The sequence below is a fragment of the Emydura macquarii genome, unplaced genomic scaffold (assembly GCF_026122565.2).
Source record: "Emydura macquarii macquarii isolate MOO-44397 ecotype Brisbane River unplaced genomic scaffold, CSIRO-AGI_Emac_v2 contig_480, whole genome shotgun sequence".
In the NCBI taxonomy this organism is placed as follows: Eukaryota; Metazoa; Chordata; order Testudines; family Chelidae; genus Emydura; species Emydura macquarii.
The window spans coordinates 4994072-5018151 of NW_027130617.1; the positions used below are offsets into that span (position 1 = coordinate 4994072).

General features: G+C 39.6%; 1 protein-coding gene across 1 annotated transcript in view; it reads left to right on the forward strand.

Annotated features, from left to right (window-relative positions):
• COL11A1 (collagen type XI alpha 1 chain) overlaps nt 1-24080 on the forward strand; it is a gene marked incomplete at its 5' end in the record, with an annotated part of 200489 nt that overhangs the window by 124956 nt on the left and 51453 nt on the right. Inside the window, 5 exons of the mRNA XM_067538274.1 lie at nt 7905-8012; nt 10340-10447; nt 11632-11685; nt 19520-19573; nt 19959-20066. Coding sequence (XP_067394375.1) covers nt 7905-8012; nt 10340-10447; nt 11632-11685; nt 19520-19573; nt 19959-20066 — 432 coding nt within the window. The remainder of the gene's footprint in view (nt 1-7904; nt 8013-10339; nt 10448-11631; nt 11686-19519; nt 19574-19958; nt 20067-24080) is intronic.

Consider the following 24080-nt stretch of genomic DNA (forward strand, 5'->3'; position numbering starts at 1 on the left):
AGTCCCTGTGGAGGTTTCTGCCACACCTGCCAACACTGAGAATAGCTAGAAAATACAAAATCATAAACTATGTTTGGCAGCTATGTAAACAGCTACAAGTACATCACAGTGAATGACCATTTCAGAACACACTGCATGCTAATTACTGTGCTTAGGGTGAACTGGAAAAAAGACAGAGATGCACAAACACTCCATAGCAAGATGTTTTCTTCTTTTTCCCCCACTGTTCTATCTGCTCTCTTTATCTTCTCATTGGTGGTGTTCCCCCTCCCCCTTTCATGCTGCTGCAAGGCATGCTGAATGTTCATGAGCGAAAGCTCTCTGGAAACTCAGGCAGTCATTCCTCATTAGCTCATCTGGGTATTGGATGTCCAAGTCATACACTGAACAAATCAGATATAGGCGACACTGTCTTGCCAGGATTGCTACTGTCAGCCTCTGTCCGATATTAAATTCAGTTATGAAGCTGCTCACTTTTAAGAAATGTGCTAATTAAGAAAAAATATCGTTACTATGACATGTATATGTATACCAGTGCTTTTTATTACTTGGCACTTCAGAAAAAAACAAATTAAGACACATTCATTAATGAGTTTACAGTTTGTAGGATAAAGCTGAGACAAAACCTCAAACACCCATTCAATAGAGGAAAACGTCAAAGAATGGTTAATGATAAAATTAAAGGAGAAAAGAGCTCAAGGAGATGGGTTTCAAAGAGGGATTAAGATGGAGAAAAGTGTACTTGCTAGGTTAATGAGACTATTACATAGGGAAGTAAAATGAAAGAAGAGAAGGGAAGAGTGGAAAAGATGAGGAAGGGAGGATTGAAGAAAGCACAGAGAACTGAAGGAGGAGAAGGTTGATAGATTTGATAAAGACCAAAAGAGACCATTACAATAATCTAATCTGATCTTCTGCATAACTTTTATATTTAGCTGGGGTTTTGCAAAAACAAAACAATGCACAGGATCACATGAGTCACACACATCTCATAGTCTATGCAGAAATGAGGTTAGTATCATGGTAAATTGACCATACAAGAGTCAATAAATTCAGAGTTTATATTCTCACAGCACCTGTATTTGTGCCTCATTGTATCCTTCCATTACATAATCACACATGGGCAATAGTATTAAATTCTCTATGGCCCGGATTCAGCAGTTTGTCCCTTTTTATTCATATGCTTAAGTCCCAGTTGACTTAGGTAGGATTTGACCTCAATAGGATTTAAGTGTGTGCTTAAAGTTACACAATAAATGGAGTGGTTTGCTGATTAGGGATGGATTTATGCACATGCCTAAATGCTTTTCTGAATCTGGCCTAAATGTCCATCTGTATAATATCAGGGCTGCAAAAGCAGTTTCTTACTTTAACTCTCAGGTACTCTTCCTGGCCTGAGGTGAGGGTGGAGTAGTCTCTTCTCAGCTTCTTCCCCAGGAAAGTGAGAGGAGGAAATTAAGTCAATATCTTTAGGGCACCTGCCTCTCCTTATTGTCAGAATCCATACACTGACTTTTGTTAAATGAAAATCTAATAAAAGTAGTTTAAAAAAAAAAAAAAAAAAAGCAAAACAACTGGAAAAGATGGATGCAGGGTGGGCAGAGTAGAAGAATTACCAGAATTTCATGGACAGGTTCTGTAGATACCAGCACAATGGCTGCCATCTGCTGTAAACCCCCCCCAAAACTATGGTTTTTTCCTTATAGGTCTCACAGTCTAGTATTGAGCAGACCTAAACGTGTTTAAATTCTGAGATCTGACAAGTTCACAGACCATAGTGGTATGCCTGCAGGCTAGTGAATTTTTACTTCTATATTCATTTAAGCTCCAGGGAGCAAAATAGCAGCACTAGGAATCACATTCAGGTAACCAGGATAACCATGCAAAGAACCATGATTTGTCACTTATCAGGATACACATGAGTATGGTCCCTATACAAATACTGTCTGAACAATCTTGCAAAATTAAATCTTATTAAAGACAAGATGCAAAAAGATTTGAAGTAGCCACTGGTATCACAGCACCCTGGTCTGCCACCCTTCTCCATATAGACCTTTTTCTGGGAGTAGTGCCAGAGAAATCAGTGGGTATACTCTTGGAGTAGCATACTGTTCAGCATGGGTAAGAGTAATAGAATTGGGCCGACAGAGAAGAAAATAACTTAGAATCCCAGGATACCAGTCTAAGAGCTAGCAAGGCTCAATCATGCTTAATTATTAGAATATAGAAAAGATGAGGCATATTCAGAGCATCAAGGCATCCTCCTGCTGCAGTTTTCATAACTTATTCATTCCAGGATGTACAATGCCACTTCCAGTCTTATTAGACCGGGGAAGGGAGAATAGCATTTGCTTTAAAGTGTTATAGAGCAGTGCACAAGTGCCAAGCTGAGGAGAGATGCTGTTGTAGCAAAAAGATGGTCAGCAGTCCTCAACTAAAGCGAAAGATCTAAATTATTTAAAAGATGAAGGGTATAAAGATCCCGTAGAAGTGTGTAGATATAGCAATTTAGAAGCAGAAAAAAGCTCTGTAACTTTTCAGTCTCCAGTAAGCCCACATTCTCAATCAATATTTTTTTCATTTACAAACTTCAGCACACAGCTTATTTATCTTACCTAAAAGTGTTTTAAGCAAGGCACAGACTTCACAATGTAGGAGTTCAACAAGGACCTCATTTTAATATTTAAAATGAAAAAAAAATCAGAGAGAGAGAGAACTCCTAGTCACAAACGTTAGCTCCTATTATTCTATATCCTATTACTAGACACCGCAAACCACAGATCAATGAATTCCATTCAATTGCAGTTACAAATGGCTAAGCTTGAGGAGTGAAGCTAAGTATCCCAGAACTCCCAGGCTGCTCACTGGCAGCCGGTAGTTGCTCACTACTTTTGAAGGTATGGACAGTGATTTAGGTGTCCAAATAAGGATGTAGGAGCCTCACTTCAGACTCCTGTTTCTAAATAGCGTAGCCCTGGGTTCTGAAAGCATTTTCTTCATTTTGAGGTAGCCACAGAGGATGAAATTCATTTCACCTGCACAGAGCCTGAGAGTGTGAGTGGAAGGGGTTGGAGAAGTGAAATTTATCATTCCCAATCCAAGACCAGGGGGCAGAGTTATTGTACAGCTTCCCCCATCTGCCATTACAGTTTATCAGCTGGAATAGAACCCACAGCCACTCTGAACCAGTTGTGTGTGGTACTAGGGACAATGAATTCATGTAAACATGGTTCTGCAGACTTTTCCTCATTGTAGTTTCCCACTCTCCCGCTGCGGGGCTGGCCTGTGAACCTTCACCTGGACAATGCACATGTCTTACCTGTAGCATATGCAGAGTCACCTCTTTGGTGCCACTTCCATTGAGGTTCCTCAGTCCAGCCCTACTTCAGGCCTTAAGTAAAATGGAGGATCTTGTACTGAATGAATTTTGCCCACTTTGATGCTCAAACTTAAACCGTGACCTAAATTACATCTGGAAACTCGGTTCCATCTAATGAGGTCTGCGTGTTGTCTTAAAGGGTTGACCAACCAAAAAGGGTTGGCAACTGAGGATCATTGGTTGAGTCTCTTATCAGGGGGTTTCAGCAGTTAGCAGGTCACTTCTAATGTAGCATATCAGGAGAGTTCTGCAGATGCAGGTGGATACTGAGCTATTTGTCAAAGTCGGCAGTTAAAGAAAAAAAGTAGGATCAGGGGCTCACCCAGCAGCATAGCAGCAATGAAAATGTTTCACAGCGCTCCAGAGAGGGGGAGAGAGCAGGTCCTGATGGTTGCTGATATCGGGTGAAAAGGGATCAGGATACCTCTGAGGGAATGACGTGCTTTTCTGAGAGGGATACAGGCAGGCTCAGGAGTTGAAAGAGGAGTTGAGATACTTGGGGGACTGGACTGAAGCATCTTATACAGGCTAGGATCTGATCAGAGCTTATGTGGGAATCATTTTATAAATGCATATGCTTGACCCCAGTGTTCTAAGAGCTATTTTTAATGCTTGCTAGAGGCCACACAACTCTATTTAAAAACCTTATTTCTGCATATCATGATTATCTGTTTCCTATTTTTAAACATTCCTCTTACATATAAAAAGAATGACCTTATTTAATATAATTAGGAAATGGAAACAGGCTACAGACGAGGCACACTACTAAGCAGCATGATGAAAGAGTTGCAGAATATTGTAGATGTGTTCCTGACATGATTTATGAGTGACACAAATAGTGTGTGATGAATTTTTAAATTAAATTATTCAATTATTTTTCACAGAACTATTTGTGCTTCAGATTAAACCCACTAGATATGTTTTTCCTTCAGATTTCTTAGAGCAGCATCAGAAAAGATATATTGAGCAATTAACCCAGGCTGCATTTTGTATTAATTATGCAAATTTTAAAAATGTTCTGAACCTTACTCTTTTACCTATCTTTTAATGAAAATATAAATAATAACATTTTAACAACCTGTAGTCTAACTTTTTAAAATGGTCATTGAAAAAATCATATCAAGTTCCACACAGTATGAATTATTGTCCTTCAGTTTACATAACATGTTGTTTTAAACATCCCATAATTTAATTTGGATGATTATTTACTTCTTACAAACTAGAACCTACACTTTAATAAGCAAAATAATTGTAATTAATTTTTGCAGCTGAACAAATGTCCAGATGCTGTTAAAAATACAGCAAAGCTAATATAAATTCCACTAAAAAGGGACTTTAACCAGCACAATATAGTTACCATGGCTGTTAGTCCACAGACGCTCCTTTTTCCTGTGCTCTGTAATTATGGAAGCTTATTGTGATTCTCTGGGGAAAATGTTCCTTTTCCACTGGCCATGTATTCTATCTGCTATTCCAGAGAAGAACTTATCATTTCCTTCACTCATTTGCCTTTAGCTAGATTCAGCCCTGTGCCCTGTTAGGAGCATAGAGAGGAGTGCAGAGGAGAAGCGGAGCACATAAGAGGAATACAGGCTTGCATAGCCAGAGTTCCTCCTTCCTCCTAGAATTTCTCAGCCACACACTCTTGTACCAGCTTTGAAGAAGGTGCAGCATACACCAGCCTCTCTGTCCATCTCAGCTGGTGGGGCATGGAGTGGGCATAGTGCCATGGCCCTGACTCCTGTAGACACCTACCTCTATGGTGGCGCAGGAGGCATCAGGAATTTGTAAACTGATGGGACGGGCTGGGTCATTGTTTTGGTAATGGGATATGGAGAATCTTACCAGTGGGTCATGATCTGAAACCAGCCTAGCTGGCAAAAGAACTTACAATCATTACTGTTCAGTGATATATAAATTAATTGATGGCTTCAACCATGTTACTGGACAGTTGTCTACCAACATCAAAATCTGGGCTATAAAGGATTTAACTGATTTGGATGGGATTGTGCTATTGGCTAATCTATATTATCCTGACAATCTCTGAATGCTCCTCATCGCTTCTGCTCCCTTTTGAAACTGCCAATTAGAACCAGATCTCTCTGCTTCCTCTCCTTTCCCCCTCCAGCCCTGAACAAGACTGATTGACATCCGTCCATTTAGAATGAACATAGACTTGATGAAAAATCAGAATTGTCCCAATTAGTCCATCCTAGCAGGCTCTCTCTCTTTGTGAAGGTTTTTTATATATGTAGTAATGCTATATTTTGTCTAGTCAGCTCAATCCAGCAGAAAAGATCCAAGCCCTGTTCAAATTCTGAAAGGTCACGAATCTTGGCTCTCTGACTGGCTGACATATTTAAAGAAAAGGTCAGCCTGTTGTTGAAAGGCCATACGCTCTACACAGCACCTGTGCTGCTGCAAAGTGCAAAGTCAACTGGGATGTTAAGAACATTATTTTAACTTACGGATGCTTCAGTAGCCTCAGATTGGCTGGGCTTAAAAGGTGTTAGAGTATACACAAAAGACAGTAATATCAGGTTTTTTTAAACCCTTAGAAGCGAGGTATTTCAGCACAGAGCAAAAACAACTCTGCTATTATTATTTTCTGTATAAAATTAATATATTTTTGACAAGTCCCACCTGTGCATTTTTTAAACCTAATAGACTTTCATCCACTTCTGTGTTTATCTAAAATAATGGAGCCAAATCCTGCACTGTGTCATGCTTTGATGTCAATGAGACTTCATGTAATACTTTGGAGTTAATTGAATTCCACGCAGGCAGTCTGCTGTCTCGCACAGAGCCCTTTGACTTCAGCGCACAACATAATGTATGGCCAAGGCCTTAGTTCATATTGGTAGGCTAATTCCTTGAATCTTTAGTCTTCATGATTCTGCCCTATATTACTACGCAGTATGTATTATTTTATCATGGTAATAAGTTTCTTGACATCAAAAAACAAGCAATTTCCTGAAAAAATTATGAACCATATTGCAGTCCCCAGTCTGATCCAAAATGCTACTAACTCAAGCAGAATGTACTAAGGACTACCTGTAAAAGGGACTTTGTACCCAACTGAGATTGGCTTGAGTAAGAATTGAGTGTGGACTTTAGAATTAAACCTTTCAACATCTGCACACACTGAATCTAGCATTTGGGATTTCACTGAATGACAGTGCACAGCCTTTGTGTTCGGCAGAAGATTTAGAGATTTAAAAAATCCTAAAGTAAATCCTTCATTTAGAGACAAAAGTTCTGAAGTAAAACCTGATTTTGGGGACAAAAATATGCAGTCTTTAACTGACTCTGCACTTCCTGGCAATGACCATTTAAAATATGTTTGGACATTTACTTTTCAACTTTTAAATTTTTATTTAAATTTTATTTTTATTTAATACAACCTAACTAGCAAGGCTAATCTACCTTTTGCACTTCGGATAATGGCTGTGAGATAAAGTTGTTGTTAGAGTTTTATTTAAAATAAACCAAAACAACAAAAGCCCGGTTTCATAGTGGAGGAGCTCAATGTCCATTCTGAACTTCTTGGATTTTAAATGGCCATGAAAACAAGTAGTCAGAAATAGCAGTGACTACCATGATTCTAGAGAAAAGGAGTGGGAAAATTCTGATGGAAAGTATTGATGTCCATCCACTTATGCACATCTGATCAACAGCTGAAGCCAAAATATTTGAACCAGTATCCTCTGTTAAGTCACATTTTGGGGGGGAGGGGAAGAGGGCAGGCGGTTATAATTGTTGTTGCCATTACCAATGCAATGACTGCCACATGCATCGTGGACACTATCATTGCTTCCACTGCTATCCTAGTTGCCACGAGTCCTAGTGTTATTAGCATGACACATTGTATCACCACATTCCTTTTTCCTAGAAGGCTAGCATGACTTGAACCTATGCTACATTTTAACTATACCTTATTCCTGGAAATATTAATGCCAAGATATTTTCTGGCAGCAGTATCTTCTGGGAGCATTTCTCCTTGGATCTTGAGGTTGTTACAACAGTTATTGCAAATCTACTATTAGCCAGCATAAAAGAAAGCTCTCTGAAATCAACTTTAGGCCTCCTAATCTATATTACAAGCACCTCACTAAGGCATTTGTGTCGATGAAGTCAAAGTGACCATGCCAATGCCAGGCAAACTTCCACTATTTCTAACTCAGATGATGCTCAGCATACTTCAGAATGGCTGTTGCCATTTCTCCAGGATTACAGTCAAACGTTTGAGCCCGGATGGAACTAGGTTGTGCCAAGTGAGCATCTCTGGGCATTATTGCACACTCAGGAAGGCAGCAAAAGCTTATCTAAACATTCTTTAGGATATAAATTCCATGTGTGTCCTGAATCCATGAAATCCTGTTAGTGGGAAATTTGCTTTAAGAATACTCATCTGCATCAAGTCCATTTGAAAGATGGGGGTCAATGCTTGGAACCTGAACAGTGTGCAGTTTAAATGGACCACATTAGAATTCTCTGCATACTGAGCTTTTTTTTTTCCTTCCAGGGTTCTCCAGGTGAACGTGGATCAGCAGGTACTGCTGGCCCAATTGGTCTACCAGGTCGTCCAGGTCCTCAAGGTCCCCCAGGCCCAGCAGGAGAGAAGGGTGCGCCTGTAAGTAATTCCAAGGAGATGGTACATAAGACTGTCACAGTACAGAAGTTATTATTTTTCATTCAAGAACATTAGCTCTTCACACTCCAGTACCTTCCTATTGCATATGTGTGCAGCACCTCTTCCCTACTCCCTTTATATTTACAATATAGAAAATTACAAACTAAATTAAACTGGATGATGACATTCATATTTTTGCACACTTATAATACCTAGGAAGGTAGTTAAACAAGGCTGAATCATTATTAGTACAAAAGTGGTGGAACCATTCATAAAATATTTTGTAAAATTGTAGTCAAACCTTTTACCCAGCTTCTGTGTATTAGAGTGCAAATTTAGTTCTCATTTTGTTATCAAATTTCATTACCATTCACTCCTAATTTCTAGTATGTTCTCTTTCAACAATTGGTGCCTTTCTAGTACATTTTAGTCTTTGATGTGATCATTTATGAATGCCTGACCAATCATTTTTTCAGACTCTCACTCGACTTCTATTTTAGGAGCAAAAAGCACACTGCTCTCCAGAATTATTAAGATTGTTTGTTTTTGTTGCTCCTTTGGTATTATTTCCATTCTTATTTTCTGTTCCCCCTTTTTTTTCCTTCACCTGAACATCGCAAGAGACATTTTGAAAATGTGAAACAGATGATAACAGATTTAATCACATAACCACATATTAATGATGTACAGTTGTGAGTGCTATCGTTTTACATGCATGGGTCCTTATCATAGCTTGGCCAGCATTATGGAGAAAAATTCTCGAGCACCTGAACATGGCGAGTTTGACTATCAAACTGAAACAGAAAACGTCAGGTTGAGTTTGGCAGCAATTTGGGTTTAACCATGCCAGATAGTACCCTGGGGTTCAATTCCAGAGCCTGGAAAGGAGCTTTCCTGTAAGTTATCCCAAAAGACCCAGGATCTGGACACTGTGCCCCAGAATACAGAGTGAAGGAGAAAGCCAACAACTGCTCAGAAAAGTCCATTTGCCAATAACTTGCTGTGAGAATACTGACTTTTCTGAATTGATGTTACAACAACAACTTCATGCTGAATTCAGGCTTCACGGAACTGTGTGTCTGTATCTTAAGATCTAAACCCAAACGTTTGTATATTTGCCTGGTCCTGATTTAGCACAGAATGCCTCCAATTTCAACTCAGAGGCTGACTATATGCCTGTGGTGTTAAACGGCTAAATTCCACACCATTGTTTTATTACGGGCTTACATTATGAAGAAGCTGATTGTGATGTCTGCTTATTTCTACTATTAATAATTTAGTTATTTACAAGTTCTACTGGGCAGGAGTGCACTGAGGAACTTAGGATCCAGATTCTCTGCTGCATCTAGCTTCCACTTGGCACAGCGGTAGTGTGGTTGTGAGGGAGCCAGTTACGGCTCCTTGATTTTCTGCCAAGTCCCAGATGCAGGTTAGATCCACTTGAGAACTGTTCTAACATGTGCCAGATAACAATGGTTGCCAAAGAACCATCTGTCAGCCATGAATAGCTACAGTTCATTATGCATCTCCATCCTTAACTCCAGTTTATGTCTCCTTACACACAATACGCCCCTTGCACTGGAGATTAGGGGCAAGGTGGTGTCGAAGCTTTCTCTGTTAGCTACACACCAACTGGGGATATCTCCATGCCAGGAAATACCCAGTAGGGGTTACAACCAATCTGCGAAAGTAGTGGTGCCGAGAATCTCCCTGTATGGGAATAATTGTTTGAGGGCAGCTTTTAAACATGGTTAATTGTTCTAGCACAAAATGTAAAGACAATTAATTCTTGCTCATTGAGGCAGGTTGGGTGAAAAAGAAATTGGATAAAAGTGCTAAATTGACCTACAGTATTACTCTTTTAGAATCACAGAAGGAATAGAGTTGACACATGGTACCAATAAAAAATGTCTATATTTGTGAGATGCAGTGTTGTTGTGACCATGCTGGGCCCAGAATATTAGAGACAAGGTGAGTGAGGTAATTTTATGGGGCCAACTCAAGAGATAGAGAGACCTCTTCTTCAGTAACCTGAAACAGAGCTCTGCGTAAGCTTGAAAGCTTGTCTCTCTCACCCACAGAAGTTGGCCCAATAACACATATTACCTTATCCATCTTGTCTTTCCAATGATTGTGAGAGGTTTTCATTTGATCTTTTTGAATGTGATTGACTGAAATCCCTTTCTTGTTATATGGTGACCTTTACTACATACACGCAAACATCTTTGCACTTTGCTGTATAACAATTGGTTGATGAGGTATGAATTCATTGAACTAAATTCTTAATTATTCTTCTGTGATGAAACAGATGACTTTTCTTTCTTCAGGGTGAAAAAGGTCCTCAAGGTCCAGCTGGACGAGATGGAGTACAGGGTCCCGTAGGTCTTCCAGGTCCTGCTGGTCCTGGTGGCTCTCCCGGAGAAGATGGTGACAAGGTCAGTCCATATTGTTTTCATTTGTGTGTCTATGTGATGATTTATACACAAAATGGACTTGCTGTAGCTTTCGTCACATTAGGCACTGTGGCTAAACAGCCCTTTTTAAAAAAAGTCAGATGTCTAAGAGACAGGAGTCATAGGAGATCAGAATTTGTGTCCAAGCAACCGTGGAAAATTTAAAATTCATAACAGTAAAAACATGAGATGAAAACTAGAGTAAAACAAATCAGGGTATATGATGTTAAAATTAATTTTTGCCTATTTAAAAACTTGGCTCAGTGAATGAGAAAGTTAAAACCTTCCCAATAATGCATAGTCATTTAATCCTGCTGATGGTGGGATAGGGCCTCAGAATTAAGTGTTGAGAGGATAAAAACAAAGTGAATAATTCTCCATGGTTCCTCTGACTCCAAGAGGAGATGAGGGTACTCAACCTCTCAGGATTCAGTTTAGATTTGATCTAGTATTATCCATTTAAACCCATCATAGTTTTAACATATTTAGTAACACAAAGAGGATAGGGACTTTGAGGTTTATGTTTATACTACATGGCTGCGTTATTATGTAACAAGGAATTATGACCAGCTCTAGGAATTATCTTGGGGAAGTTCTATGGCCTGTGTTATGCAGAAGGTCAGACTAGATGATCACAATGGTCCCTTCTGGCCTTGGAATCTATGAACCCACAGAGAGTAATTATGTTAAATCACACAAACTGTCTTTTATTATTGTGCTAAACCAAATACAATTTTCTGAGATGGTTACTTGGTAATTTGAGTCATGTTGAGGTTTTGAAATACCATGCACAACAATGAGAAGCCGTTGTTCAGTCATGTGTAATTAGATTAGTCTATAAATCAAGGTACTTTCATTATCAGTTCATACTGAAACAGACGTGAGAAAAAACAGTTTCCTTTATTTATAACCCAGTTGTAGTATACTTCAAAGCCAGGTCATGTTGCATTTTGCAGCATGCCAGTCAATAGCTGGATTAACCTGTCATACCAATGTGATTGATCCATGCAAAATTGTCCCCCTTAGGCCTTCACACTTGAAACTGCAGCATAAAATAGGCAGCATAATCATGTTAAAGGTGACATTTAAAGATACAGTGGTATTGACTGCAGTTAGGAGGTAGGCCATTCTAAAGAAGAAATTTAACTTCTGGCTTTCAATTACAGGGTGAAATTGGTGAACCAGGTCAGAAAGGCAGTAAAGGTGACAAGGGAGAAAATGTGAGTATCTAACTACTTCATCCAATATATTGGCTTCACTTTTTTATTGCCTTTGAATTAATTACTTGATTCCTCTATCTAATGGACCGTTCGCTAAGCCAGCAGGATGCAGGCGTATGTCTCACATAGACTCACACATTTCAACCAATAGAAACACAGAAAACTGTCTATCGCTTTGATTGACTTAATTACACCTTTAAAATATTTTGAATTCAGTTTTAATAAAATGTGAACAATATTCTACATAAATAGAGAATATTCTCTTACATTCAGTTAGCTTAGGGTACAATTGGGAGTTAGATGGATGCACCAGAAGGTAGAAAAAGTATCAAAGAGCATATATGTAAATATGTATTACTACTGTAGCATCTAATACATAGTGATAAGAAACATGAAATGTCTGTATGGAAATACGTTCAGTACTTTATTCTAAAGACATATTCTTTACTAAGCTTTTGATATGTATTTCATTACTGGTGAGCTAATGTAATTGATTTCAGAGGTTGAATTAAGAAAAGTACCCAGAAGTTGAGATATTTGAAAGTTTGCATAAAAAATGTTTCAAGTCACTAGGGGCCTGGGCGTGAGCCTCCCAGCTTGGGTGAACAGACTCGCACTTGCAGAGTTTGAGCTAGCACGTTTAAAATAGAAATATTGATACTGCAGCTCAGGCAGTAGCTCCGCCTCTCAAGACCACCCCCCGGCACTGAGCTCATGCAGCTAGTCCGAGTCATTTCCACAGTGCTATATTTAGATTCCTAGTTTAAGCCCTGCTAGCATGAGTCCATCTTCTTGGGCTGGAAAGCTTGCTCCCTGCTGCAGTGGAGACATACCCTAAGGGCCCACTGAAGTCAACACTAAGACTCCCATAAACTTCAGTAGAACTGGATCAGGGTCTAAATTTCATGAAAATTCTCAGAGTTCAAATACTTCCCTTTTCCAGTCAGACCAAATATATCACAAGAACAACCTTCCCCACAGTATTTCAGTACTTCCCATCCTTCTGATAGTAATTTTAAAATCATTTCAAACCCCAAACAAAATTCATTTTCAAGCCTATCTTCAGTGTTCAGGTTTGCACTTCTATTATTTTTTCTGAACAACTTCAGACAGAATGGGGGGAAAGTCATTGAAGAGAGATTCTTGATTACATTTCGGTTCGAGTGTGTGAGTTAGCAGAGCTTGGGGCAAGAGTAGCATATTCAGTCACTTTAAGCGTATTTCCAATTCCTGTCATGGAAAAGATCTTTTATTATTAATTATGCATATCGCACCATAAACACAGAATGTTCTTAGCAACCGTCAAATGTATGATTATATATCTTCACATCAAATAGCATCTTGTTTAATACAAACGGTATGCTAATTAATACTGTCTATAATAATTTCAGAGAAAAATAGAGAGAGCAAATTTGGGTTGGAGATGGCTTCTTTTTTTCAAAGACAAGAGCGTCCTTCTGTAGTTATTCATGTGAAAGGCCCTTTCTTCTGCAGTTCCACATGTAGCAAGTGCATACTTGTCACAATTTTGGTTTGTCAGATCAAATCATAAATGTTGTAGTAAAATATTTTCAATTCCCTACTAACACAGGGAACATATTGTAGGTAGGGGTTGAGAAAGTACATCTATTATCAGATCATGTTTTCTGGGGAATATACATATAAAAGTTACTGAACAAATTCCCCTTTGGACTGAAATTTCTGATGCTTATTCTCAACCTAGAGGTGAACTTTTGGGTGAGTGATAAAATTCCCTTTGGCCATTTTTTTATATCTCAAATGAGAACTTTTAAAATTGAGTTAAATTTTCCAGGCATGTATTTGGTACCTAGAGAAATGTAAACCAGCTTTATTATTAATGATCATTGTTGTAAACTTTCCCTGGATGTAGGGAAAAATCCAGCTACTACTTACATGATGGATCTCTCCAGCTACGTTACACAAGCACGGTGCTCCTCTACACAAGGAAAAGGGTGGGTTTTGAGGAGTTCACATCTTTGTGCAGTTCAGAACCCAATTCCATTCAGGCTGTGTGTGTGAAAGCATACAAATCTTCCTGTTCTTCCCCTTGAAGGTGCACTTGGCTGCGTCAATGCATCTCTGAAAACTTTGCCCTTCCTGCATCACCCCAACTCACCCAGCTACTTGGGCTGAGCATTGAGCTGAAGATTCAATCCATAACCCTTAATGAGTACTAGTGCTTTTGGTATATTTCAGCAGACTTCCTTACAAATAAAGTAATTGCAAAATAAGTGTTAGAAAATTGTATCCTGCACATCCTTAATACCAATGCATGAGGCTTGCATGAGTATGCCCATTTTTAGGCTATTTCACATTGAAATCCTGGTTTGTTTCAGCGTTTTTCTGCTGGAGTGTTCTTATTTGAACGTGTGATGCAACTTCGATGTTAGATCACACAAATAAACTCAGATACACTGAGTCAGATTCTGCCTCTGTTACATCTTGCCTACAGTCTTCAAAATGTGTGTTTCTTTGAAACTTGCTTTCCGTCCCATAAGACAATAAGAATTAGAGGAGAGGGGTAGAATGTGCCAACTGGCCTGTCAGACAGCCTGGAGGGGATGAGACAAGCAATTAAGCCTCTCATCTCAAAGGACCTCAGGTTCAAGTGCTTGTCTCCTGATAAAAGTGAAGATGGGGAACTTGGGTCTATTAGGAACAGTGAAGATGTTTAAGGCCTACATTTTTTCCTGTGGCTTCTTCAGAGGTCATAGGAATCTAGACCTCTTCTTCTATGTCTCCACTAAGCCTTCTTCCATGCCTCCACTAAAACAAGGACTGCAGAAGGGATTTATGGTTTGGGGCTTAGATTAGGGGATGTTCAACAAGAAACCTATATTGGTAATGGTTGCCAAGGAACCATCTGCCAGCTGGTGATAGCTATAGTGCATTCCTCATCTCCCTCCCTGCACCTGACACACCCCTTACAATGAGGATTGCAGGAAATGTGATAGAGGAGCTGATTGCTAGCTATGCACCATTGAAGATTTTACCATGCCAGGAGAACACCCAGCTAGGGATTACAATTAGCCTTTTGTGCCACTAGAGTAATAGAGCAAAGAATCTGCCCATATGTGAACAATTGTTTGAGGGCAGCTTTTTAAGGTGGTTAACAGGTGATACGAAACAGGAGCTCTATAGGCAGAGCTCATTGAGATTTACGAGCTCCGTTGGCCTTGTGCTGATCTTCTGCAGAGAAATGAATTTATCTTGAGAGCACAGAAGCAGTGGCTGACATTTTCAGTGCAGTCAAGTGAGTTTAGATGCATTTTCTATTTAGGTTAAGGTATGTAAATTCTTTCCCTTAACTGCAGTGGAACATGTGCAGGAATATCATGTGAAAATATGTCACTAAAAAGACTAAAAATGTTTGCCTGTCCAACTGCCAGGGTGTTTGTACGGTGGGTCATAAACTCATTCATACAATGAAGGAAAAAAGAGCAAGAGAAAGTCAGGAGTACCCTGGAAATAAAGAAAAAAGCATTTGTAATTTAAGACACTATAGGAAATAAAATGTTTTGAATTACACAAATAAATAAATAAATACATAAAATGCAACAAACAGCTAAGAAATACCCGTTTACAAACTCTCCTGTGAAGAGTAGAAAACCTTCTAACTATAGGCCTTTCTAAAATTACTAGACCAGAATAAGCTCTTAAAAATCAAGCAAGCTTGTGAACTACATTAGAATGCCAAGCCAAAGGAAGGACTCAAGCAGATTTCTACCTAGACTGAGATCCCAGCTTAAAATGCACACCTTATTGATGGAGCAGGGTTTATACTGCCATAGCCCCACCCCTAACAGGTTCTGCCAATCCACTCCCTCCACCTGTTTCACAATAGAATTTTAATACATATCATCAACTCAACCCTATCACAAACCAACCCTCTGGACTTCCACACTGACTGTGATGGACCTCTCCATACCACCACCTCTTTGCTATTATGCCCATTGCAGCATTCAAATGTTAATTATAATGCACATGTTTTGTAACAGGGGTATGGAAAAATTCCAGTAATGTACCTCTCAGATATATTCCTCCCTTCACAATCTGATAGTATTGCGTTTGGTTATTTTATTTCTTGTTTTGTACAATGCATCCACCTTATGCACTTTCACAAAGAAAATACTGTATAACTTTTGTTGTTGGTGGTGAAACAGCATTTAGAGTCAGATCCTGCAATCCATTGATAGACTGAGTTTTAGGGGAGTTCCATGCACAGAGGATTTGCAGGATCAAATCCTCTTTAGTCTCTGGTATGGCGGGGGAGGGAAGTGAGGAGCCTCCCTGCAAGAGCGGGGGGAATAATTGATTTTTCAGTACTGCCAGCAAACTGAAAAATCAGAACAAATATTTGGTTCAGAAAATATTCGAAATTTGTTAGCAAATTGGAAAAGTCTAGTCAGCCTTAGCAAAATGAAATGTCAAGTATGTTCTTTAAAACTTTTACTGTGAGTAGGGCACTTGCCAGGATTGTGAGAGACCCACATTTGAGTCCTCACTCTGGAACAGGGAATTTAACCCAGAATTCTCCCCTAGGAGACGATTGCCCACTGTAGGCTAGAGTCTATGTTGAAATGCTCCTGTTGAAGCTTTTCCACTTTGTATAAATATATAAACATTCATAAGACCAAACAGAAAGAGCAAGCAAATGACTCTTTAGCCTGGTAATTAAGGCACTCACCTGGAAGTTAGGAGATATAGATTCTGATCTTCTCTCTGACAGATTCAGAGGAAGGATTTAAATCCACATTTTCCCATCCCACATCCACATCCTGGTGAGTGTCTTAATTACCAAGCTAAAGAGTCAGTCTCACTCTTTCTTCAGCCTGATTAATAGTTATAAAAAGTTGAACAGCTTCAACAGGAGAGCTGGAAAGCAAGCCATCTTATAGCCTGGTGGTTAGGGCATCCATGTGACAAGGAGACATGTGAGTTCAAATCCGTGGTCCAGAATGGGGATTAAAATCTGAATCTCCCCTCTCCCATCCAATTTACCTAACCCCTGGGCTAAGAGTTATAAGGGGGAACATGTATACCCACATTCTCACTTTTCTGAAGCTGGCCTTGAAAAACTTTTTCCCAACTAAAACTAATCAGTGCAAATTCATGAATAGTTTCAGGTCAACCTAACCTGCATTTCTCAGCAAATAAACTATTCATCCAAAAAAATGTCACCCAGCTCTCCTCCTCTCCTCTTCCTGTTCCCCGCATAAGGGTCCAGAATTGCAGCCCTTGACTGGCTAAGCTAGCTGCTCATTGCCCAATGGAGCTGCCTTACTGCACAGGAAGGGGGTGGTGTGCACTGTACCCCTTCAAGGGATGCCACTGACTGAGCTCTTCCCAGTACAATCAGGGAGCTCCAGGAGTCACTCTGCCATAACTACAGGCTAAATTCTTAGCACAACCCAGGTCTTTGTGTTTTCATGCTATTGCATCTAGCAGCCTATATTAAAGTGACCAGACATCACAATATCAGCAGAGCTCTGTGTAAGCTTGAAAGCTTGTCTCCCGCTTCAACAGAAGTTGGTCCTATAAAAGATATCCCCACACCCACCTTTTCTCTCTGATATCCTGGGACTGACACGGCTACAATGCTGCATAATAGCAGCACCAGTCAGCCTGGAGAATTTGTAGTAAGATTTAAAGTAGCCTGTCACACTTCCTCCAATCAAGAAACTATTTTGCAATATAGCTTAGTGTGCACTTAGCAATACCTCTTCTTCTTGCAACACAAATTGGCGCTCCTACAGCCTTTTCATTGTCCAGCTATACTGAAAGAAGGACAGGAGACACTTGATATGGATTTAATCAGGCCACAAATTTATTGTTAGATGTCTGGGATTACCCGGCAGATAAAAGTGTACAGTGCAGGCAATTCCATGTTCATTCAATAGCTGGGACCTTACCATCCACCTCCCCTAATAGGAGAGTTAAGGTGGACTATGAGAAAGGGGGGTTAGCTCCTTGCCGTACCAATCATAAAGGCCCCAGAACACCCTTTCCCCATTCCATTCCTTTAACCAGCACCTCCTTTTTAAATCCTTTACCAAGCCATTTATCCGGTCACTGGATGCCTTCCCTATGGAGTACCTGCACTGGACATCTGCCCCACACTTACAAAATGAGTTACGACATATAGCTTAGCCCCCTTTCCTCCTCACCATAAAAAGCCCTCCCTGAAATCCACTGTGGGGAAGGTGAAAATATTCCACCTAGGCCAATCTGGTGGTGAGGGAACAATTCCTTCCCAGTCCTACCTAAAAAGGAGCAGCTCGGGTGACGCCCACAGCAGATCCTAACCAAACCTGGTCTTTTGCCACCTCAAGGGGAGGGAGGTTAGGTGCTGCCTTTGCCTGTTGCATGGAGAAAGGGCTTCTAATGCCTGGGCTTGTCCCTTTAAAAGCCTTCTGCACACTTAATTCCCAGGGGATGAGTCGGTGTCACCATGCTGACCCCCAGCCACTTTTTTGCAGCAGCTTCTGACCTCTGCCCACCACCCATAAAGGACTGCTACCCCTCCTTCAGCAAGCCCGGACAACACCTCCTCTTCCCCCGGTTAAGTTGTGATATGGTCATTGGCCACACCTATACCTTTGGGACTTTCCAGGTGAACTAGAAAATCAATCTCAATCAGTAAAGTCATCCTGCATGCACGATAAAGGTTGCACACAGTACGCCCTCAGTAACAGTTTACTTATGTGAGTAGTCCTATTAACTTCATTGGGGTTATTCATATGAGTAAGGTTCCTCCAGAGTGAGTAAGGGATGCACAGTCAAGCCCATAACATATATGTAGATGGATGTAATGTTCAGACTTTAACTACCTGAAAGGGGGTTCCAGGGAGGATGGAACTAGGCTGTTTACAGTGGTAATAGATGGCAGAACTAGGAGCAATGGTCTCAAGTTGCAGTGGGGGAGGTTTAGGTTGGATATTAGGAAAAACTTTTTCACAAAGAGGGTGGTGAAGCACTGGAATGGGTTATCTAAGGAGGTGGTGGGATCTCCATCCTTACAGGTTTTTAAGGCCTGGCTTGACAAAGCCCTGGCTGGGATGATTTAGTTGGGGTTGGGCCTGCTTTGAGCAGTGGGTTGGACTGGATGACCTCCTGAAGTCCATTCCAACCCTAATCTTCTATGATTCTATCCTATGTACACATGACATATAATGTCTTATAAGTGTCAAGATTCCCATTTACAACAAGGCTCCTTTACATGGTTCTAGCAATACAGAATACAATTTACTTCCACTTTAAGGCAGTGTGAAAGGGAATGTGGCCCATAGAGCTCAGACAAGCTCAGTTCTCAGTCACGTACTTAGTGTAAAGGACAGGAAAGCAAGGGCTGTGCAATCACAAAAACCATGCATAGTTGTACAGACAATGTGATTTGAATAATAAGCATTCAGTTTGAAGATAGATTGCGAGAACACACTTTAAGGGTTGACTTTCCTCTGTACAAATCTCATTATAAGGTCTAATATTTTTAGTTTTGGAAAAACCAGTATTCATTTAGATTCATATTTGCATGGAAATCCATTTTTAAATATCCTGAAACATTATGAATGTAAGTGCTTTCAAAAATGTCAGCTTAAAATTTATTGTAGCCATGCAAGTCTGAGTCTTTGAGAGCTAAACAAATAATGCTTGACTGCACTGAATGTAAAAGACTTTTGAGTAAGATTACGTTCTCCCTGGAGGAGTATAGAAATGCTTAATAGACCTTGATCATGCAAATACTCTTCTCTCTATATCTACTGTTCATCTCATTCCAGATGCCAAAATTGCTGTCTTTTTCCTTTTTATGCAGGGTCCTCCTGGTCCACCAGGTCTTCAAGGTCCTGTTGGTGCCCCTGGTATAGCTGTAAGTAATTCACTTTTTATGCATAGGAAACCCAGACCTTTTCAGATTCTCATTAGGTTTACAAAACTCTATAATGTGCTCATTTGTGTGCTTCACACAGAATAGATTTGAAATCACAACATATATGTAGCAACGTGTCCTGCACACTCACAATCCAAAGGGTTTACACCTTACTCCTTAAAACTGCAGTAATGCAAGTGGTGAATCAGCCCAATCATTTTCACCAGGGTTTATTTTTTTGACTGTTTATAAAATAATCAATTGCAAAAATCAACTTGATACCAAATGTATTTAAAACAAGTCCACTGACTTCAATGGAGCTTCTTCTTAATCAAGCCTGGTATCTTTATGCCTTTTGCTCATGTCATGTGCTCCTGTCTGTTAGGGAGGTGATGGAGAACCAGGCCCAAGAGGTCAGCAAGGAATGTTTGGGCAGAAAGGAGATGAAGGTCCACGAGGATTCCCTGGTCCTCCAGGCCCCATTGGTCTTCAGGTAAGACCATGTATTATTTTCCTCCTGAATTAATAGGGACCCTTATTTCCACATCATCATTTGTCTGAGTAATAAAGAATTGCCTTTCATTAAATACATTATATCATCAACTAATAACACATGATAAGAGAGCCCATGTTCATAGATTTTAAAGACAGATTCATTGATCTTAAGGCTTGAAGGGACCATTAGGATCATCTACATCTGAATTCCTGCATAATACAGGCTATAGAATTTCACCTAATAATTCATATATCTAGCCAAATGATTTGTGCAGGAACAGGAGCATATCTTTTGATATAAAGACTCAAACTGATGAAGAATTTACTAGATCCCATGGTAATTTGTCCTATGTTGTTTTATTGGAAACAATGGTAACATGTTGTATTCCTTGCTGATATAAACACAGACATCACATAACTCAGAAAAGATTAGAAAAACTTCATTCTGAGCATATGTTGCTGCCTTTGTTGATAACTTGCATGGCTTGATCTAGCAATCTCTTCCTCTCAAAATGCAGTTATTGCATAGGGTAGTCAGGACAGGCACAGACACTAAGCTCAATAATATGTACTGCATGTCACTATTTCATGCATATAATTACAAGCTAAAAATCTGGCTGTTTAAATTTTACTTTTTAATTTGCTTAAGTATAGCAAAATAGAGAATAAATAACAAAATGTTTAGGACTTTTGACTCTTTTCCAAGTCATAAATATTAGAAGGTGGAGTGTTTTCAACTTTTTTCTGTTTATTAAGCTATCATATGACATATTACATGTTTTTATACTGAAACTGTACAGCAGGTCTAGGCATTTATTAAATAGCATAACCCTTTTTCTGTCTGCCGAGTTTCAGTGCACTGGCTATTTCACTAACCCCAAAACCTGTAACAACCCACTTCCAGAATTTTACTATACAATACAGCTTGGACAACATATTGTGCTAATTTAGAGTGTGTTGCCAGGCAACATGGGTTGTAAACCTACAGTACAAGATTTGGTGCAACTCCCTCCCATGTATGACTTAACATAAAAATGTTTCTACCTTAAAGGTATTTGTTGATGTTTTTAACATTTCTGAATCAGAGGCTCAGTTTAAAAACAAGATGTGCTGATTATATTATGGTTTATTTACAGATATTAATATTTTGAAGGCAATGAAATGACCTTACCTTTTTTAAGTATTTCCAGAGTTAAAATATTGTTTAAAGTAAGACTGTATTAGGAAGAATTAATATACTTCACTTTCATGTAATTTAAGTTAGTGAAATAAAACATAAAAGTAAGAAATCGCTTAGGTTGAGACTTAAACAAATAAATGATTTCTATAGAAGAAGTATATTTGCTTGAATCTCATTTTCCTTTGAATGTGCTGGTCCATGGACCAAGATCACATATATGCTAATGATAATGAAGTACCACTGAGAAATCAAGAGCTCTTTTTATTCACTAATGTGGTTCTCATGGTAACAGTGAACCCATGGAGAGTAACAACTTTATCTTTCTTGTTTATAGTATTTCATGGTAATCAAATTTCACCAGCTGAAATTAAATTCTGCTGATGGTGCTGATAGTGGGCATTAAATCTTAAAAACCATTTTCATTCACACAGGAAAATACATTAAAGGTCTGTCTTAAACTTTTTAATGTAGTCTTTATGTGAATTTATACTGTGTTGTTTAAATTTAAATTATAATACTTTAAAAATAAAAAAGTTTCTTACAGAAAGAAAGGAAAGTTAAGGCAAAGGTTAAAAAAATATGTATTACATATCAGAGTCATCTCAGAGTCAGCATATGATAGTTTTACTTTGCCAAAAGGGGACATGAAAGAGCAAACACCATGACGAGTGCTTCCTGCCATGAGTAACTGATAGGACTCCTCATAGCAACAATACTCTGCCTGATGGTAAGGGTGAAATCTTGACCCATGGAAGTGAATAGGAGTTTTTCCATTGACTTCCTTGGTGTCAGCATTTCACCCTATGCATCTTTAAGACTGGTCCCTCAAGAAAGACAACTTGGAGTCATCATGTATAGTTCTCTGAAAACATTTGCTCAATGTGCAGTGGCTGTCAAAAAAGCTAACAGAATATTAAGAGTGATTAGGAAAGATATAGAATATAAGATAGTAAATACCATTATGCCACTGTACAAATCCATGGTACTCCTTTAATATTGCATGTAGTTCTGGTTGCCCCATCTGAAAAAAGATATATTACAATTGGAAAAGGTGCAGAGAAGGGCAACAGAAATGATTAGGGTTTTGGAACAGCTGTATGAGGAAAGATTAAAAAGACTGGCTCTATTCAGCTTGGAAAAGAGACAAGAAGGGGAGAAATGAAAGAAATCTATAAAATCAGAAATAGTGTGGAGAAAGTGAATAGGGAAGTGTTATTTATCCCTTCACATAACATAAGAACTTGGGTACATTTAATGAAATTAATAGGCTGCAAATATAGTGAACATAGTGTCTTGCATGACCTTCTGATAAACAAACTAGGGAAATATAGCCTAGATTGCCCTATTATAAGGTGAGTGCAGGCCCACTAATGGGGGCAGGGGGAGGGCAATTTCCCAGGGCCCCGGCAATTTAAAAGGGCCCAAGCTGATGGGAGGATAGATATGTATCCTCCTCACCTCCCTACCCCCGCTGCTCGCACTCTCCACCCCTCCCCTGAGCTGAGCTTATTTATTATGCACCATGCGGGTTATCAGGCGGCTGAGTAGGTGGCATCTGCTAATCATTTTCCCAGGTTCATCAGTAATCTACTTGGGGAGTCCAAGGGACCCAGGAAGGTGAGTAGCAAATACCACCACCTCAGCCACCCAGGAACCTTCATGGCGCATAATAAATAAGTAAAAACTTCTGGCAGAAGCCCACTTAGCCCTCAGTCATCCATTTATAGGGGGTCCATTGTCTGCTGTGCCCTCGGGCCTGGAATTTCCATTGGTGGGTCAGGGCGGGTGCATAACTGATTGAAAAACCATTCCCAAAGGCTAGTTATCAGTGGTTCAGAGTCAAGTTGGAAGGGCATATTGAGTGGGATTCCTCAGGGATTGGTCCTGGGTCCAGTTCTGTTCAATATCTTCATCAGTGATTTGGATAATGGCATAGAGAATACACTTACAATGCTTGCAGGTGATACCAAGCTGGGAGGGGTCGCATATACTTTGGAGGAAAGGATATAATTCAAAATCATCTAGACAAACTGGAGAAATGGTCTGAAATAAATAGGATGAAATTCAATAAGGACAAATGCAAAGTACTTAATTTAGGAAGGAACAATCAATTGCAAACATACACAATGGGAAATGACTGCCTAGGAAAGAGTACTGCAGAAAAGGATCATCGGGTTATAGTAGATCACAAGGGAAATGAGAGTCATAGAATCATAGAAGATAAGGGCTGTCAGGGCCCTCAGGAGGCCATCTAGTCCAACCCCCTGCTCCAAGCTGGCCCAACCCCAACTAAATCATCCCAGCCAGGGCTTTGTTAAGCCACACCTTAAAAACCTCTAAGGATGGAGATTCCACCATTTCCCTAGGTAATCTCCACCACCTCCCTAGGTAACCCAGTGTAACAATGTTGCAAAAAACCCCTAATCACCATTCCGGGCTGCATTAACAAGAGTGTTGTAAGCAAGACACAAGAAGTAATTATTCCACTCTACTCCACTCTGATAAGGGCTCAACGGGAGCATTGTGTCCAGTTCTGGGCACCAAATTGAGGAAAGATGTGAACAAATTGGAGAAAGTCCAGAGGAGAATAACAAAAATGATTAAAGGTCTAGAAAACATGACCTATTAGGAAAGATTGAAAAATGATTGTTTGGTCTGGAGAAGAGAAGACTGAGTGGGAATATGGTAACAGTTTTCAGGTTCATAAAAGGTTGTTACAAGAGGAGGGTGAAAAATAGTTCTTGATAACCTCTGAGGATAGGACAAGACACAATGGGCAATTGCAGCAAGGGAGGTTTAGGTTGGATGTTAGGAAAAACTTCCAACTGTCAG